Below are 19,917 nucleotides of genomic sequence, written 5' to 3'. Positions count from 1 at the left end.
CTGAGCATACCTTTCAGCAAAGAATAATTCTCAAAGAATCCTCGGGACAATCCCTGTTATTTCTTTTAGCAAAAATTCCTGAATGCGATATGTCAGTTCAGTGAATAATGTCTACCCATAAAAAATCTTTTATTTCTATAAAAAATATACGTACATACCAGAATTTATGTAGGTTCTCATAAGAGTTTTTGGTACTTATGTAATATCTGGGCTCCCGTTTTTCTTATGAGACCGCGGGGCTCGCCACGCTTCGGGCGCGGTGGCTCGCTGCGCTCGCCACACTATATAAAATCAACTCCATGCATAGTTGGATAGTAGGGGTATGAAAAAATGGGGTGCATTTAACATGGGAGCCCAGATAATACATAAGTACCGAGTTTTTTTTTTTAAATATAAAATAGGTGATTATCTATATAATGAAAATAATGTGTGCAATTAATATATATAATATTAATGATTAAAATAATACTTGTGGAGGAATACCAAAAAACATACCATAGATATCATTGAAGGATCAAAATAAACTCCTAATATATTAAGTAGCCTCAAAAGTTGGAGGCAACATGGGCTCTAGGAAGAGAAATGGGGGGGGGGGGGCTGTCTAGATGTCGAGTCTGTAAATGTTTATGTATATATGTTGTGTAGAAGACAGACTTTAGGGCTATGGATCCGCAAGATACTTAGACCACATAAATGGTTAACATAATGTCAATAAATGCAAAGGGACTCAACTCTCCATAGAAAAGGAAAAGAGTATTAAAATACTTACATGACCAAAATATCGACATAGCTGCAATGCAAGCGACACACTTCTCTAGAGTAACACCTATATACATCTCTAATAATGAATATACAAAAGTATACTTATCAAGTGCTATAAATAAAAATGGAGTAGCATGATTGATTAATACAAATATTATCTTTTAGACTCTCAGAGAATAGACAGAGAGGGGAGGTATATAATTGTAAAGGGGCCCTAAATGCGAAAAAGGTCACAATTGATGTAGTCAATGCGCCAAATGTATTACAAATATGATTTATAAAGACCTTTATGAAACACTTTCAGGCTATTCAGGAGGGGCACCTTTTAATTCTTGGAGATTTTAATTTGGTTAGAGAACCAGACTTAGATAAATCAGACTATAGTAAATTGAAACAATCTCAAGCAGTCCTACTCAGTTCAAAGACTACTATATGAAGCAGAATTATGACATTTGAAGAGTTAAGAAATATAAAAGACTACACGTTTTATTCTAATATGCATAAAACATACTCACGTATAGATTATGCATTTACGAATAGAATGATGCTGCATTATATAAAGAAGGCAGAGATTCTCCCAAGAACCTGGTCAGACCATGCACCTTTAGTTATAGTCTGGAAGGAGAGTGGACTAAGAGAAAACCATAGAATATGGCGATGACCAAATTTTCTTTTTGATAGGATAGACTTGAAACAACAGATAAGGGAAGCACTGGACAAATTCCTCCTATACAACAATGACCAACAGACCAGTCATTTCAACCTGTGGTGTGCCCTAAAAAGCGGTACTCAGAGGAAATATAATTCAGATCAGCTCAAGGGTAAATAAACAAGAATTTAGAGCAGTTGGATCTGGAGCAAAAAGCAGAGAAGTGGAACAAAAACATAAAACAACCCTAGATGAGGGAGCCCTCCATGAGCTTAAGAGTTTATCTCACCATAGACGGAGATTGCGGTGGGCTATGCTTCAATTGAAGGTGTGCGGCACCACCGCAGATGGCTTGCTATGGAGGAGTCCTTAACCCCTTCACGACATATGACGTATATATACGTCATATGGCCGTTGCGGGGGAATCAAGCCAGCTCACGGAGTGAGCTGGCTTGAAAGAGAGCAGGTAATGGCTGTATATTACAGCCAGGTCCCTGCTCTCACGGCCACGAGCGGCGAGTTCGCCGATCGTGGCCGTTTAACCCTTTAAGCACCGCGGGCAAAGCGCCCGCAGTGCTTAAATAGCTGATCGGAGGGGGGGCGCCCCCCTCCGGCGCCGATCGGGGCCCCCCGCAGCGAGATCGGAGGGTGCCGATCGGTTGCCATGGTAGCCAGGGGTCTAATGTAGACCCCTGTGCTGGCCGTATATGCATACCTATTACATCCTGCCTCAGGCAGGATGTAATAGGAAGTGCATAAAATCACTACGTTCAGCCATAGAGCTCTATGGCTGAACCTAGTACAGGCGATCGCGCCCCCTAGTGGTCAAGTACACTAGGGGGCCTTGTAGTAAAAGTAAAAAAAAAAAAAAAAAAAAAGTTTAAAAATAAAAATAAATAAAAAAATATTAAAAGTTCAAATCACCCCCCTTTCCCCATTTCCCAAATAAAAATAAAAAAAAAATAAAAAAAATAAACATATTTGGTATCGCCGCGTTCCTAAAAGTCCGATCTATTAAAATATAACATTAGTTATCCCGCACGGTTAAAGGCGTAAACGGAAAATAATCCCCAACGCCAAAACTACGTTTTTTGGTCGCATCGCGTACCCAAAAAAAAATAACTAAAAGAGATCAGAAAGTCGCCCATATCCCATAATGGTATTAATTAAAAAGTACACTTCAGCCCGCAAAAAATGAGCCCTCACCCAGGTCCGTAGGTGGAAAAATAAAAAAGTTATAAGCCGCAGAACATGGCGACGCAACGCAAATTAGAAAAACCGTAAAAGTTGCGATTTTTTTTTTTAGTGTTAAAACATAACGAAAACTATATAAGTTTGGTATCGCCAGAATCGTAACGACCCATAGAATAAAGATAACCCATCATTTTAAACGAACTATGAACTCCAAAAAAACCGTAACCAGCGCAAAATTGTGCAATGGCGTTTTTTTTTTTTTTTACCCCACATTGAATTATTTCCTGATTCCCCAGAATATTATACGGTATAGTAAATGGTACCATTACAAAGTACAACTTGTCCCGCAAAAAAAAAAGCCCTCATGTGTCTATATAGCCGGAAAATTAAAAAAGTTACGCTTATTTGAACGCAAGGAGGAAAAAAAAAAAAAAAATTACCTTAAAAGGCAATGTCGTGAAGGGGTTAATGGTAAAGTGCTGGTGCGTCCATATAAAGTGTCCAGTGTCCAAAGTGCAAGAGTATCAGCTTGAAAAAGGAGACTTCAGTATCTCCGAAACGCGTTGCAGCTACCTTATAGGATACGGACTGTCACCTTTAGTGCACCTTACAATTTGGACACTGGACACTTTATATGGACGCACCAGCACTTTACCATTAAGGACTCCTCCATAGCAAGCCATCTGCGGTGGTGCCGCACACCTTCAATTGAAGCATAGAGATAAAGTCTACATGTCAATGTACATGAAATTTTCCAGTCCATGTTCCATTTGGTGGAAGTATTGTAAATATTCCAGCACTTGTTTTATGTCATTTTATTTGTATGTCACAATAAATCATTGAAAATAGATTGATTGTGCACCTAACATCTTTTTAAGGGGGTTGCGCTCAGTTCAAACATTCTCTGCTTTGTAAAGTCTAAAACTAGACTTAGACACAAAGGGCCTTATTCTAGTTCACTCTTTCTGACAAAATCCTTCTTAGATGGACAAAACCATGTGCACTGCAGGGGGGCAGATGTCAAATGTGCAGAGAATTAGATTTGGGTGAGTTATTTTGTTTATGTGCAGGGTAAATACTGACTGCTTTATTTTTACACTGCAATATACTGTAGATCTCACTTTGAAGTAAAACCCCACCCAAATCTAATTCTCTCTGCACATGTTACATCTGCCCCCCCCCCTGCAGTGCACATGGTTTTGTCCATCTAAGAAGGATTTTGTCAGAGTGAACTAGAATACCCCCAAAGTGTAGACGAGAAATGGACCGGATGATCAAAAATATCACATAGAAGGAAACAGAGTGTCTAAACTATTAGCCAGGAAAATTCAAGAGGCGAGAGTAAGGAACTCCGTAAAAGCATTGTATAATAATAAAGGTATTAATGTAACAGACCCATGGGAGATCTAAAATATATTTGCTGAATACTATAGGCAACTTTATAGAAGAAGAAAGACACAGAAACTAATCAACCCCTTAAGGAGAAAATCCACATATTTCTTGAAAAAATTAACCTCCCAGTAATAAGTGAACAACAGAAAGCAGCTCTTAATGCACCCTGGGAAATCCAAGAAATAATAGAAGCAATAAAACCTTGAAATTAAATAAAACCCCAGGACCAGATGGGTATATAAATAACTATTATAAAACATATCAAAAGGAGTTAGCACCTCTGTTACTACAAGTCTTCAAAGACACAACGCAAGAGGGTAAAATGCCAGGTGAGATGTTAGTCGCAAGAATAGTGACTATTGGTTAAGATGGGAAAAAACCAACCTCACCAAGAAATTATAGACCCATAGCTCTGTTAAACACCGATATAAAAGTGTATGCAAAAATGATTGTGAACAGATTAAATCCAATTTTGGGAAAATTAATTAACCCAGGCCAGGAAGGATGTGTGAAAAGAAGAGCGGGACCAGGTAACATTAGAAGAGCACTTAATATAATGGAACATTTTGCTAATAAAGAACCCATATTGGTAATGTCAGTAGATGGGGAGAAAGCCTTCGACAGGGGATGTTTGGAAATGGTCCTCCAGAAATTTGGAATAATGTATATTATTCCACACTGGCAAAACAACATAGAGACTACAAATGTAGTGTTGCAGTTTATAAAGCTTTCTATTTTTTGTATTTTTCCATCTTTATCTAATACTGATTTAATGGATTCTGTATGGTTACATGTCATGCAGCGTGATCCGCTGCATTTAAAAAAAAAACCTTTGGTTTATCTCCTAACCACATAATACTACTCTGAGGTTCCTGTGGTATTTTAACAGTTTTCAAAAAACTTGGTGCTATTAGGTTTCTTAATGTTTTATTTCTACGATTATATGAATTTTGGTTTGTGTGGTAATGTCTCTATCAGTAGTGTGTTTTGTTTTAATATATTATAATTCTTTTCCACTATCTTCTTAATTTTATTTGAATAGCTGTTATAAGTAGAGATATAGGTGATTTTATCTTGTTCTTTGTCTGGAGGTGTTTCTTTTGGAATTTGTTTTTTTGTTGATGTTAATATTGTTTCTATCTATTTTGATTACTTCATTATATGGCCTTGTTATAAGATGCTTAGGATAGCCTCGTTGTAAAAACGGTAGAGAAATTTGAACAGTTCCTATATAGTCGGAGGAGCTGGAAAATGACCTTACATAATAACAAAAAAGCATATAGATGAACCATATGAACCAAAACAGAGACAAACACATGGAGATGTCAGGAAAATAATGAGTTTTTTTTAGAGAGACATTAACATTACGACACAGAAAGATACCACACAAATCCAAACGGAAACAAAGAGTTGGGCACCCCAAAGAGAAGATGCAGTTTAGACCTAGAGGATAAGGGGGGGGGGGGGGGAGGAGGAGGAAAGACAAAATAAATTAAGAGCCCTCAATTGAAAGAAAGTACAGGGATAAAATTGTTAAAATATATGATAACTCTAGATATATCTTTAAAAACAAATCATTTTACCCAATAACAAAAAAAAATCCTTTTAACCCAATTAACTCAAAAGGGACAAATATTGAGACCTTTTACAAAACCACCTTGACCGACTTTAAATCATTGTGTAATAATATTGGTAAAATTAATAATAAAAAATCCAACCTTAGTAGAAAAGAGAAACAGGCTCTAAAGAACTAGTTAAAGACCCCTCCATTGTTGTGCAAGAAGCTGATAAGGGGTTTGGGATCATTTATTCAAGGCAGATTTGATTATTTTAATGAGGCCAATCTGCAACTGACAGATGTTGTATTCTATAAAGTCCTTAAGGATGACCCCACTAAAAGATTTGGTATTGAATTATTTGATCTGTTGACAAACGCAATTTAAGAAGGGGTCATATCCAGGGAGGAGTTCAGTTTTCTTTAGAATGAGCATCTGGTGGTCCCAATCTATTATCACTTACCAAAAATACATAAATCACTCACTTCACCACCTGGGTGTCCAATAATTTCGGGAATCCAATCACTATCTTCTAATTTATCTTTTTATGTTGATTCACACTTACAAGCTTGGGTGTCCACATATTAATGATACAATACACTTTTTGCAATTAAAGACATAAAATGGAAAAATACATATGCTTTTCTCATGTTAGATTTCACTAGCCTGTACTCCAACATACCACATAAACTAGGAGTACAGGCAATCAGAAATAGATGGAGACTTAGAGGTCCGACACCAAAAATTCACCACAGATTCCATCACATATATTTATATATTAGAGCACAATTATTTCTTGTTTCAAGACACTTTTTATTTATAGACTATGGGGACGGCCATGGGGACCAGGTTCGCGCCGAGTTACGCCAACCTCTACATAATGGGAGAGGTGGAAGAACAACTTATATGGGGCGGCGGATTCGGCGCACACCTTGTCCTCTTTTGCTGTTACGTATATGACCTTTTTATTATTTGGGATGGGGATCACTTTTCAGCACAAAACTTTGTCGATCGCCTTAACACCAACCCCTTTAATTTACAATTCACCCACACCTACCTGTATTTTTCAAGCGCACATTACACCATATGGAAATATAATATCCTGAAATGCCAGCTCCTCCGACTATATAGGAATTGTACAAATTTCTCTTGCTTTGAGCTCCAAGCATGAGAGATGATGGACTCGATTTTACAACTATGCTATCTTAAGCATCTTATAACAAGGGCATATAACAAAGTAATCAAAATAGATAGAGAAAGAATATTAACATCAACAAAAAAACTAATTCCGAAGAAACACCCCCCAGACAAAGTACAAGATAAAATCACCTATATCTCTACTTATAACAGCTATTCAAATAAAATTAAGAAGTTAGTGGAAAAGAATTATAATATATTAAAACAAGACACACTACTGATAGAGACATTACCACACAAAACAAAATTCATATATCGTAGAAATAAAACATTAAGAAACCTAATCGCACCAAATTTTTTGAAAACTGTTAAATTCCACAGGAACCTCAGAGTAGTATTGTGGTTAGGAGATAAACCAAATCGTTTTTTATAAATGCAGCGAATCACGCTGCATAACATGTAACCATACAGAATCCATTAAATCAGTAATAGATAAAGATGAAAAAATACGACAAATAGAAAGCTCTATGTTCTTTTGCCAGTGTGGAATAAAATACATAGGTCGAACAACTTGAAAATTAAAAATAAGGTTTCTAGAGCATCGTGGTAACGTAAGATGTAACAATACACACAGCATTCCCAGGCATTTTAGTCTACATGTCTCCTGCTCTATTTATTAAACCATTTCTAATTGTGTGTCCCAAAGTAATGTCATTTAAAGGCAAAAAAAGCATTTCCAATTTACAGGTGATATATCTTGATTTCCAATTTTTCTGGGTTTTGCTCAATATTCATATAGTCATGGAACACATTAACATTAGAAATGTATTTCGTTCTATAATCTGGATGTGTGTGAGCATGAAGTAGGCCATTAAATACTTCTTTTTTCCTTCATAGGTCGTATTTACAAGTGCTTATTTACTGGCTCTGTGAGCTCACTATTGACCCTGCCCTTAGATATGCTGTCTACGTAAGTATGTTAATATAACTACAGGCAAATGCATTTTTCTTTTGACTCCTATGATACAGTAACTTCACTTTCTATTACACTAGCCAACAAAAAACAACTTTTTATTTGCTTCTTTTACAAAAATAGTAATTTTTTACTAAAAGAAAACCAAATATGAACTGAGAATTTGTTTATTAGCTCCAGTTTTTTTAGATACACTACTTGTGATACATGTACTTATGTTGTAAAAAACAATATTATATTAATATGATATCTGTACACAACAGAAGTAGCAATTGTTTTAATTCAATCTATGTACAGGTAAATTAGAAGATAACAAGCCTTGCTATTTCGTATGACGACCTATTTATGAGTGCACTTTTGTTTTGCTTGTTGTTTGTACTCTTGTCCTGGAGCATCTCTTGTCACGTCCAACAGTAGTCTGCAAGCATGGAAACGTCCCATTTACCCTGATATCTTCGTTCCATAGTTGAAATATCTTGGTGGAATCTCTCACCATGCTCATGAATTTTGAGTGACATATATGCGTAACATATATATTGAGTAACAAAATATGACTAATGAAATATGGTTATATCTCAGAACATAGAGCTAACTCAGCATTTTAAATGCCATATTTCCCATGCTCTAATAAACTAGAAATGACTATTTTTGTTTCGGAAGCATTTTCACTGTTGGCTAGTGTTATTGGAAACTAAATTGTCTTTTGTATGTAAATTTGGAATAAAGTTTTTAATTGCACTGTAAACCAATTAACTCGATAATTTTAAAGAAAAAATCCAAACACTGTATTACAGGTTGATTATCTCTTATTAAAAATGCTCAGGACCAGAAGCAGTTTGGATAACTGATTATTCCGTAGTTAGGTATATTTTTATATTTTAATGAGGTATTTTGGGGTATCTTGCATTTATGTTGTATAAACACATCAAAGACCTGAAATACACACACATTTTTTTGTGCATGAAACAAAGTTTGTGTACTATCTCAGGCACTGAATTTAAATACCAAGCAATCATCTTCTTGCACATATTTATTGGCAGTTACATACCATGTCCCTAGTAATCCCAGTTAAGGGGCGTACACACGATCAAAAATTGCTGGCAGTATGGTCGCTGAGCGACCATATTGCCAGCGATTGGAGTGTGCACCGGCGCACTTCCGTTTTTAGCCCCCTTATGATCGCTGCAAGCTCCTGCGACCAGCTGATTCCCTCTGCTGCTCCCTCGGCAGAGGTTCCCTTTCATCAGCGACCATCTCTGGTCGCTGATGAAAAGGAGACACTGAGCAATATATTGCTAGATATAAGAGGTATAGATAAATAGATAGAAATACACTATTCAAAAGTTTGGGGTCAACCAGACAATTTTGTGTTTTACATGAAAACTGACTTATGACTGACGGAGTTTCATAATGAATAGAACATATAGTCAAGACATTGGCAAGGTAGAAATAATGATTTTTAGATAGGAATGTATTGGCCCACTAAGAAATAAGCAGGGTACCTTTAGTATTAGAAGAAAAAGAGAAAGCAGAAATATAATTTTTTTTGCTTCGGTATTCACAAGAAGAATTTTTTACATAGTAGGTAAGGCTGAAAAAGACTTGCGTCCATCTAGTTCAACCTGGTATAGATATCCATTGCTGATTTCTTACGTTCTGATATTTTACAGACAGATTATATTTCTTATTTGTACCCATGGATGTTTTTCTCCAGTAAATGTTTGTCCAACTTTGCCTTGAACGCATTTAATGAGCCAGTAGTGTTCATTCTAGCACCCGCTATCTTTGAAAACCCATGCAGTTCCTCTTCCCTGTCTGGGGTGTCACTGTCTGCTGTAGTGCTTCTAGCACTTTGTGATCTGTATATCAGCACTGATATGCAAACCAGGCCCATGCTAGAAACACCACAGCAGACAGTGACACCCCAGGCAGGGAAGAGAAACTGCATGGGTTTTCAAAGATAGCGGGATATACTCCAAAGGACAGGATATCCAGTTTATCAGAAGCCCAAAGTAAAATCAATTCAGCAGGTGCTCCCTGACATGTTTCGCCGTCCAACTGACAGCTTTTTGAAAAAAGCCCACTATAAAATATATATAAAATAAATAGATTGTTTTATACCATATTGATCCAACTAGTTCTTAGCGCTCCACACTTTGCTTTTCTTCATATAATCTTTTAGCTGCTTTGATTACCCCTTTACAATTTTTGTTTGATTCTTTGTATTTTGCAAACGCCTCCTCATTCAATTTATTTTTATAGAATTTAAATGCTCTGGTTCTCCAACAGATTTCTCCCAAACTGTATGTTTGAGTGAGGAAATAGTAAAAAAATAGATTACAGGACTAAATAGTAATAAATACTCTGGTCCAGATGAATTGCACCCAAGGATACTAAAATAATTGAGTTTTGTTATAGCACTACAATTATATCTGATATTCAATGAATCAATAAACTTGGGAACAGTACCAAGAGTCTGGCATGTAGCTACATAGTACCAATATGGAATAATGGTAGCAAAACTAACCCTGAAAATTATAAACCGGTCTGCCTTACATCCATTGTGGGGGAAATATTAGAATTAATAATAAGAAATAGTATCCAAAATTACCTAGAACAGGAGAAGTCAGTTGGGTGTTGGACTTTGGGAAATCTGTTGATGTAATACTTCTTGATTTTGCTAAAGCTTTTGACATGGTACAGGTTGAGTATCCCGTATCCAAAATGCTCGGGACCAGGAGAATTTTGGATAACGGATTATTCCGTATTTCAGAATATTTTAATATTTCAATTATGTATTTTGAAGTATCTTGCATGTATGCTGTATAAACACATAAAATACACACAAATATATTTTATTACCACATAAAATACACACAAATATATTTTATTTGTTTAAAAAGCAAGGTTTCAAAACATTAAACAAAATTTGTGTACTATCTCAGATATTGAATTTGAATGCCAAGCAATCATTTTCTTGCACATATATAGTGCCAGTTACATATCATGTCACTAGTAGTGCTGTTACAAATGTCCCCAGTGAGTTTTTAGCAAAAAAAAAAAAATGTTTTTCACTTTCTGGAATGTATGGTTTTCGGAATAATTCGGATAACGGATACTCGGATACGGGATACTCAACCTGTACCTAATAAATGGTTATTAATAAGACTTGGTAACTTAGGTGTAGGAGATAACATTTGTAATTGGATTAAAAACTGGCTGCATGGGGCGTGGCCACGCGGCAAGTGGGTAGGACGTGAGGTGTCTGGGCTCTCCAGCTATTTATCCTGATAACCCCATCCTGCGCCTGGGTGACACTCCATACTGCCCTGCACGGTTACTAACTGACGCAGCTCCCGGTGAGCTATCTGTGCATACAATCTGCCGATCCCGGAGCCGGCGTGAACGGGTGGAAGATTGCAGCCTACCATCTCCTGCTGCCGCACCCGCCAAACGTCCGGTCCCGCGCACCTCCTGCTTCAGCACCCGATGTGAGGACTGGATCGCACTGCCTGGTGACCTCCCGACGACTCATCTCCGGTCTCCCTGCAGCTTACCTCTGGTCTCCCTGCGGGCGGCTGCCTGTGCTTTAGCGCCTGGGCTGGCTGTGCTCTGGCGGCCATTTTGGATTTTGTGCGCCCATGCAGCTCCATAGTCCAGATTCATTGACGGTTACTTTGCGCTGTCTGGGTGACTTTCCCGGGGACGGAGCCACAGATTTACCTGTATTACTCTGAGACTCTGCAACCTGTCTGCAGCTGTCTGCTCCCTACATTTACAGCCCCATTGTGTTTTTTAGATCCAGACCTTTATATTTCAGATCTACTGATCGACTGGTTCTTCTTTGTTACAAGGTATTTGGACGCTATCCTGATCAGACACCTGATAAATGGTGATGTGCTAGCCACTGCCATTTTTCCATTACCGCTACTTTCCAAGCTGAATGCCACTTAAACCATTCCTGATGTATGGTTTTGTACTACAACTCCTTCAGGCCATTGAAGCCTCCACTAGGAGGTTACTTGCCAAATTCGAAGCTACGGCGGCTGTGCCTATGGATCCTGACAATGACGTCTCTGTATTGCCTGTGCCGGCTCGGTGTCAGGTACCTCCTTTCAGGGAACCGGCACTCTATGCACTCACTACTACCACACTAAACCCTGTGATTGCAGTCTATTCTAAAATCTGGTCTGGAGCTACAACATTGGAATTTAAACTATACAACTCTTTATCCAAGTGTCTCTTTTATATATGTGTCGGTCCCTGGGCTGGAAGTGCAACTTTGTTTTTTTACCTTTTTTCTCTTCTTTTGGGCATGCAAGGACGGTTTTGTTATTCTTTTACTTATGCAGGGGGTGCAGGATTGACCAGACTAGTGCTCTCAGCTCATGTGCCCATTCTTATAATGTATACCCCTACGTATTTCCCTTCTCTTCCCTTTTACTTTTCCGCGTTGTTATATATTTGTATATTCTGATTTTGTTGTGTACATCCTGATTACATTTTATAATTATTGGCGAACTGTTGTATCGGTCATTCAGTCTGCCTCTTTAATATTACAGTCGACTGTGGGCATCCTGAGATATACGAGAGGGGGACTGATGCATACTTGGTTCTGTTATGGTGGAGGGACTGGCCAGACTGATGCTCTGGTTTAATACCCTAGGGCTATTGGTGTGATGTGATATTCCTTCACTAGTCCAGCTTGTTATTGGTGGGGGAGTTGGGTGTGACATAACTGATTTTACAGATCTGACGTCCTGATTCTCTTTGCTACAATAGATTTTAATATGCTAATATCCTGATGGTTCATCGCCCCAGTCAACCCATTTGTTTATCATCCGATTATGGGGGGGTGGGGGGAGGGTGGATGGGTAGGTAGGATGGGAAGTTATTTGGGTGGGTGGGATGTGCTGGGGTAGGTTAGGTTAGCGTTAGATGGGTATTATGGGAGAGGAAGGTTAGCTTTTTTGGCTCAGCTAGCTACCATAAAAGCTAGAGGCCACTAACTTACTTGCTCCTATGGTCCCTATAGCTTTAGATATAATTGTCTCTAGTTTTTGCTGTGGGTTGTTGACACTATAGTGCTAATGATATTTCTGACATCTCCTTCTGTTTCGATATGTAAAGACTTCTTTTTTCTATACAACATATGTGACTATGTACAGTATATTATGACATGTTCGTACCGTATGCTCTTCGGCTATACTACAATACTTAGTTGCCTTAATGGCGCCTTCGGGTATTCCTGATTTATCACACACAGCCAGTGCTATATATATCCTGTAACAAATGTATACTGACTTTTCATCCTTTTGTTTTATGATATATTTTGTCGCTTAATTGTTGTATGTCATATGTACACTGTAGTGCCGGTCCGCCTAGTTGTGGGGTTTTTTTTCTTACAAAAATCAATAAAAATTATGGAATTAAAAACTGGCTGCACAATCGGTGACAGAGAATGGTGGTAAATGGCATACATTCCATCCGTGGGGCAGCACGGATGGTGTAATGGTTAGCATTACTGCCTCACAGCGCTGAGGTCATGGGTTCGAACCCCACCATGTCTCTAACTGTGCAGAGTTTGTATATTTTCCCCGTGCTTGCGTGGGTTTACTTCAGGTGCTCTGGTTTCTTCCCACAATCCAAAATGTCTGTGTGTGTGCGTGTACATGTGGTAGGGAATATAGAGTGTAAGCTCCACTGGGGCAGGGACAGATGTGAATGTTCATATATTCTCTGTAAAGTGCTGCGTATAAGAACCTGTTAATAAATAAATAAATAAATAATTCCAGATGGGGTAAGGCCCCAAGTGGAGTCCTGCAAGGTTCAATATTGGGTCCCATCTTGTTTTAATATATTTATAAATGATATAGGTAATAACATTATATGCAGTCATTAGATCTACAGTGATCGACTTGAAAAACGTCGACAAGAGTTTTTAAAATGTTTGAGCAGATGTGTCATCAGGCGGTATTTGATAGCCTACCATCCATGGTGATTAAATATAATAGTGTGCCAAGCGAAGCGAGGCACTGTGGCCAAATCATGGCACATGGGCGTGATACTGAGAGGGTGTCCATATTGACCTGTGTTGACATAGACACCAAAAAAAATCAAAAAGGCATGTCGACCCTTTGACCCTGTCGACCTTATCACTGTAGACCTAGATATTTTAGTTATTCAGTATGGGAACAAAAATTAACAAGCTACTTGTAGGCTAAATTGAGTTAATATAGGGAATTCTGCAGTGGCGAAGACTTGGGAGTCATCATACAAATGGAGCGCCTCTCAGTCAGTGCCGGGGCTTGCCAGAATGTCCCGGCTGGCGAGTTGGCGCTCCATCTGTTTTCCGGTGGCAGGGGGCGCAAACCCTACCCGTCTCCACTTCAGGGAGACGTGCAGGGTTTAGGGGGGGAGCAGTGAGGTGAGATCGAGTGCCAGGGACCAGCATCGAGGTGACACAGAGCTCCGTTGTAAGGGGACGCACGTGAGCCCCTTCCGGCTGCCAGACTCCTGCTGAATGAGCAATGCGCCATTTGTAGATAATATATTGGGTAATACTGCACAGAAGCAAACCGGACACTGAGATGCATTAAAAGGGGAAAAGGGCAATGGATTCCAATGTGGTAGTGCCTCTTTGCAAGGCATTGGTGAGACTACACTTGGAATACTGTGTTCAGTTCTGGGCACCTCACCTTTATAAAGGACATAAATGAATTGGAACAGGTACAGAGAAGATAAACTACCTTAGTTAAAAGGTCTTGAATCACTAGAATAGAAAGATAGGCTAACCAGGCTAAATATGTTTTCACTGAAGAAATGGAGGTTGAGTGGAGATGTTCAAATACAGGATTGGGAATCATAAGGCACTGGGAGATCATTTGTTCAGTAGCAGGGCTATACTTAGGATATGTGGGCATGTACTGCGGCTCGAGGAAAATAAATTCTGTACAGGGGGTGGGGGGGTGGTGGTTACAGCAATTGCTGTTAATGAATTTAAATCAAAACTGGATAACTTCTTGGCCACTAAGGGAATCTTATAGATATGGCTAATACCCCTTTCACACCAGAAATGCAGAGACAAACCCGGGAATTAAATTCCAGGGACAAGCAGGGACATTCCCCGGTTGGGACCTATTCACACATGCTTTTGAAGCAGGGACAACCCGGTTAGGCACCTTTCACACTGAACCCGGGATGACCCTGCATTTCTATGAGAATAACATTGAAAATGGCCTTTTTTAGGATTAAAATTAGATTATTGATTATTAATAATTAAGACACAAAACATTTGTAGTGTTTCAGCCTTTGTTTACTTGTATAAAACAAATTAAAAGGCATACTGTATGAAAGCATCTTCCCCTCTAATGATTAATAGCTCTCACCACCTCATTTGTCCAAGACATGGCACACATTGCAGGCTTTCAGGGGTTAAAATGAACTTCTGGGGTCTGTGGTGCCACAGAACATGCATGCTGTATGCGGTCTCTGGGCATGTCTGTGAGTGTCCACCACAATAGGAAGTTGCCCTGCTAGCAAATCAGAACTAGCAGAGGTAACATGGGAGGGTGCCAGACTGCTCCCCGACAGTCGAGATTCCGACAGTCATTACTCCGACGTCGCAATCCCGACTGCTCCCTCGTGGGGGTCCACGACCCCCATAGAGGGAGAATAAAAGGTGGCGAGCGCAGCAAGCCCGAAAGGAGCTTCATTGCGCTCCCCCCGCTGTGCAGTCGGGATTCCGACATCTGAGTAATGACTGTCGGAATCCCGACTGTCTGTGAAATATACCACACCCACACAGGAAGCAGGGACATGTCCCTGCACCTTTCACACCAACCAGTAACCCTGGAAGGAACCGGGAGCAACCCTGCTACCTAGCAGGGTTGAATTGCTGGCAAATTAACCAGGGAATTTGTCCCTAGAACCTTTCACACCAGAGCTAGGCCCGGGTTGTTCCCGGACCCAACCCGGGAATTTAGGCTGTTGTGAAAGGAGTATAACACAAGTCAGTACTTACAAGTCAAATAGGTTGAACTTGATCGAATAACATCTTTTCAACCTTAATTACTATGTTCATTTGTAGAGGTAATCTAAGGCTATTCTACCCCATGCTTCCTGAAGCACCTCACACAAGTTGGATTGGTTTGATGTGCACTTCTTGCATACCATACGGTCAAGCTGTTTCCACAACACATTGGGCCCTCGACATCGACCGATTAATCACTTGATGTCAATTTACCAAAGAGATTGTTATACTGACCTATTACGAAAATGTATATGTGAAGTGTACCTGCCTTTATTTGCCCAAAGGGCACTCGCAGCTAATAAAGTACACTGTGCACAAGAGGTATCCTCAACGTTTCAACGTCCTTTAATGGACATTTTCATCATATATATGACCAACACCAATGACCAAGTAGCAATAGCCTGTGTGTCCTCACAAAAAGAAGAGTATATAGCAGCTGTGGTGTGGCACTCCAGAAGTTAATGAAGACAGTAATCAGTCAGGTGGCAACAACGTTTCAGTTCTATTGAACTTTTTTCAAGTGTACAAACAGTGTAACATATACCTTTATATCTGTACAAACCCAGAGTGAATGTAGCTAGCCTTGGCGGGACTGCCCTGCTGCGTCGTTGTAAAATGACGTCACCATGTCCCGTGCGTGGAGTCCGGCAGTGCTCCCCAGTCCGTTACCAAGGAGACGCTTGTAAGCGTCAGTGAGCGTTACAGCCGCTATCAAGAAAAACATAGCATAGAGGTTAAATGAGAGCTGGCATATGTGACTAACAAGTGTAGTCTGAAACCTGTACAAAAATATTCAAAAAAATATGAATGGCTAGCTAAATAATGTGTGTATATCTATGCTGCCGCTTTCATAAGCATACATATCATGCTGTCAAAGCACTGAATGCTAGAAATGAGGATCAGTGCTGTAACTCTCTGATCTCCCACACACGATACACAGACGGAAATAATGCATAATAAGAAAAATTAGAAGATGAAAGAGTTACTGGAAAAAGATACCAGAAAAAGAAGCAGAAATAGCAAAAAATAGACATATCTTAAAGAGATAGGCACCAATAAAAAAAACATGAAAAATCTTGAAAAATTGTGAAAAATCATGGTACTAAGCCATGATATAATAAAGGGGCTTCGAGACTAGTGGTATTCCCGTAAAAGGGTCATCTTTATCAAGGAACTGTAGAAAGAGTGTTTGTGGGTTTGGTATTCGACAGTACCAGCCTTTACGTCCAGGCACAGTGGTGCCATTTATTGCACCTCTATGTTCACGAGGTGTATCTTCAGGAGACTGCGAGTAACTTAGAGAGAGCTTACTAGCCTACACTGAACTTTTAAATATACCATGGCAGAAGGAGGATCTGAAGCCTGGGGCATATGCAATTCCCCATTGGGGGATACATTTAAATTTTCTGAATCCAAAGTAGATGCCATAGTCTTCACTAAAGGGATAGAAGATGAAGCAGAGGCTGCAACCAGTGATCTTGTATATAGGGATCTACTTCACCTAAAGAAAAAAGTAGACTATCATCTACATTGCCTCTCGCTTTCGGATTATTATAAAAAAAGAAAATCCCAAGCGGCAATTGCCCGACGATAGGCCGATACGACCCAGTGTTTTGCAAGTGCTTGGTCACTATATTAAACAAATGCTCCCTCAACCTGATGATCTTGGTTATAGAGCAATCAGCTAAAGAATTAGAGAAAATGAAATAAAGATCAAAGCCTATGAAGACGTTAATCCTTACAACTCTGGTATCTGATCACGAAACAGATTGGCTAGACAAACAAGCTCTTGATCACACAATATAAAAACGAGCTTATTAAGTTCAAAAAAGATAAATCCATTAAGCTGGTCTTCCTCGCCAGATGTTCATTATATGCAAAACTGCTCTCAGTCCCTCTATTGGTTAACTGTATTCTGACTAATTCAATAAAAAAATACTTTTACATATATGCTTTAGTAAATCTTTCCTCATACCCCCTAAGCCAGTGGTTCCCAACCTGGGGTACTCTGCAGACCAGTTGGGGGTACTTGAAAATAATATTGGTAATTTCGGAAGATGAAAAAAAGTATTTTGATGACAAGACGACCCATTGCTATGGAGAAGAACCATGTTGTGTCCCTTATGGTTCTGTCTTCAGCATCATCAGCGTCTCATTGTGCTTTTGCCTGACCAGCAATCCACTGGGAGCTACCCGTGCTGCCCTCAGACATCAGCGAACATCTCCTCTGCACTGACATGGGTGGAAGAAGCAGCGGCATTAATCCTACAGGTGTTAGTGGGAACCCTGGAGACAATACACAACCAGCGGCCAGACACGGAAGGACACGCATACCGCTCACTTCCACTCCACTCATAAGTACTGTCTATATTTTAAATTGAGAGGAGGGGGTACTCATCAATGAAAAGCCTAATCAAGGGGTACGGGAGAGAAAAAAGGTTGGGAACCACTGCCCTAAGCCATGGACCTGGTGATTCAATAATACTCTCCTGCACGACCCAAGAAGTAAGGCTATTTTTGAATCTGCTATATCCGAATACATTGCAACAAATGACACAGCAGACATCAGTCCGATTTTAATTTGGGAGGGGCATACATGTGTACTCCATAGGAAATGTATACAGCTCGGCTCCCAACATTAAAAAGGAACTTCTTGCCCAGAAAATGCAGCTTATTGAAAAAAATTGCCACTTTAGTAACTAAGCATCAGACTTCGTTTGACCGAAGGTACAGAAAAAAATAGTAGCGCTATACAGTATAAATTTAAAGAATTTAATAGGACATAAAAAATGAATTCATAAAAGCACAATAAAATAACAATAAAGCACTGGCAACAATTAGAGCTACTAAATGTGTCGGTCCATACCTAGTACACCGCCAAATTATTTTTGAAAATTTCCGGTTACAGTGAGGGTCTGTTAACTCAAAGCATGCTGTATAGTTACCGCAGAGGAATGTCCAAATGAAGATATTTAATCCTTAGTGAGGAAAGCAAAAACTGCAGATGTCTTCAGATGGAGTGTTGTAGGATTTCCATATTGTTGCGGATAAAGTTGGGAAATAGTTGAGCTCCGGTCGCGGCTGGTCTGGAACCTGGTAGTGGTGAGGGTAGCAAAGAGGTCGCCAATTGTGCCTTACCCTGACGCGTTTTGCTGTAGCAAGGTACAGCTTTATCAAAGGGATGCTGGTATACCTGTAGTCAGGGTTTATATACCTTGGTCTTAATATTTCGTTTGACCGAATGTTTTCCTTGAATTAATGGAAGCTCGAAGGGCACTTTTTTTTATAAGACAAAACTAAACTAGGAATGATTAAATGTTGTCATAAATTGTACTTATGGAGCAACAAATCTAGTACTAGACTTGCTAGAGCAATACGTCTTCAGAGACTACAGTCTTATGACCACTCTATTCGTGAAACGGGAGATCATGTCTCTTGCACAGGAACCCAGATTGCTCACTCTTTTCAAAAATACTATGCCTCTTTATATAATCCGAATAAAGAAAACCTCCCCATTCCTCTAGTTATTTAAAGGTATCGATATAGAAGTATTTAACTGATGTTCATTTTCCACACTTCTCTGTGGAAGGGCTGGTTTCTCTGGATCAACCCTTTATTATGGGGGAAATTGAGACCACTCTGAACTCCATGCCGAATGAAAATTATTGAAAAGTCAATTGAGCTGCCTCTTCCCGTCAGTACATAACGATCAGGTGGGATTTGTTATAGGTCGAGAAGCAAAAGATAATACCTCAAAGGTTATCGACCTCATTCACTTTGCCAAATCTAGATCTTCCCATATGGTTCTCTTATCCACCGACGCAGAGAAAGCTATCGATCATATTGATTGGCAATTCATGGAGAGCATTCTGAGTAACATCGGTCTGGGTTCAGCTTGCCTTAATTGCATTTTAACACTATATAAACACCCTACAGCTAGGGTTCGTGTCAATGGATTTCTCTCTAATCCCATCGTGATAAATAATGACCCTTATCTCCGCTCATATTTGTCCTCTGTATGGAGGCATTGGCTAGAGCGATTAGTGCCAACCCGAACATTCATGGAGTACGAATCAAAAATCATGACTATAAACTAGCATTATATTCAGATGATCTTCTTGCAACGATAACGGACCCTGTTACCTCTTTACCTGCAAGAATTCCTCAGATTTAACGAGCTCTCCAACTTTAAAATTAATTTCACAAAATCAGACTCACTAAA

At 39.4% G+C, this 19,917-nt stretch overlaps 1 protein-coding gene across 3 annotated transcripts in view; it reads left to right on the top strand.

The window, feature by feature from the left end:
* Positions 1 to 19,917, top strand: part of MARCHF6 (membrane associated ring-CH-type finger 6) — a 492,210-nt gene that overhangs the window by 102,716 nt on the left and 369,577 nt on the right. For all 3 annotated transcript variants that reach the window (XM_083188363.1, XM_083188362.1, XM_083188364.1), the window contains exon 5: positions 7,588 to 7,660. In XM_083188363.1, the coding sequence (XP_083044489.1) occupies positions 7,588 to 7,660 (73 nt within the window). The remainder of the gene's footprint in view (positions 1 to 7,587; positions 7,661 to 19,917) is intronic.

This window comes from Crinia signifera, chromosome 5, assembly GCF_055691185.1.
Source record: "Crinia signifera chromosome 5, ASM5569118v1, whole genome shotgun sequence".
Classification (NCBI taxonomy): Eukaryota; Metazoa; Chordata; class Amphibia; order Anura; family Myobatrachidae; genus Crinia; species Crinia signifera.
This window is presented reverse-complemented; position numbering and strand designations above follow the sequence as displayed.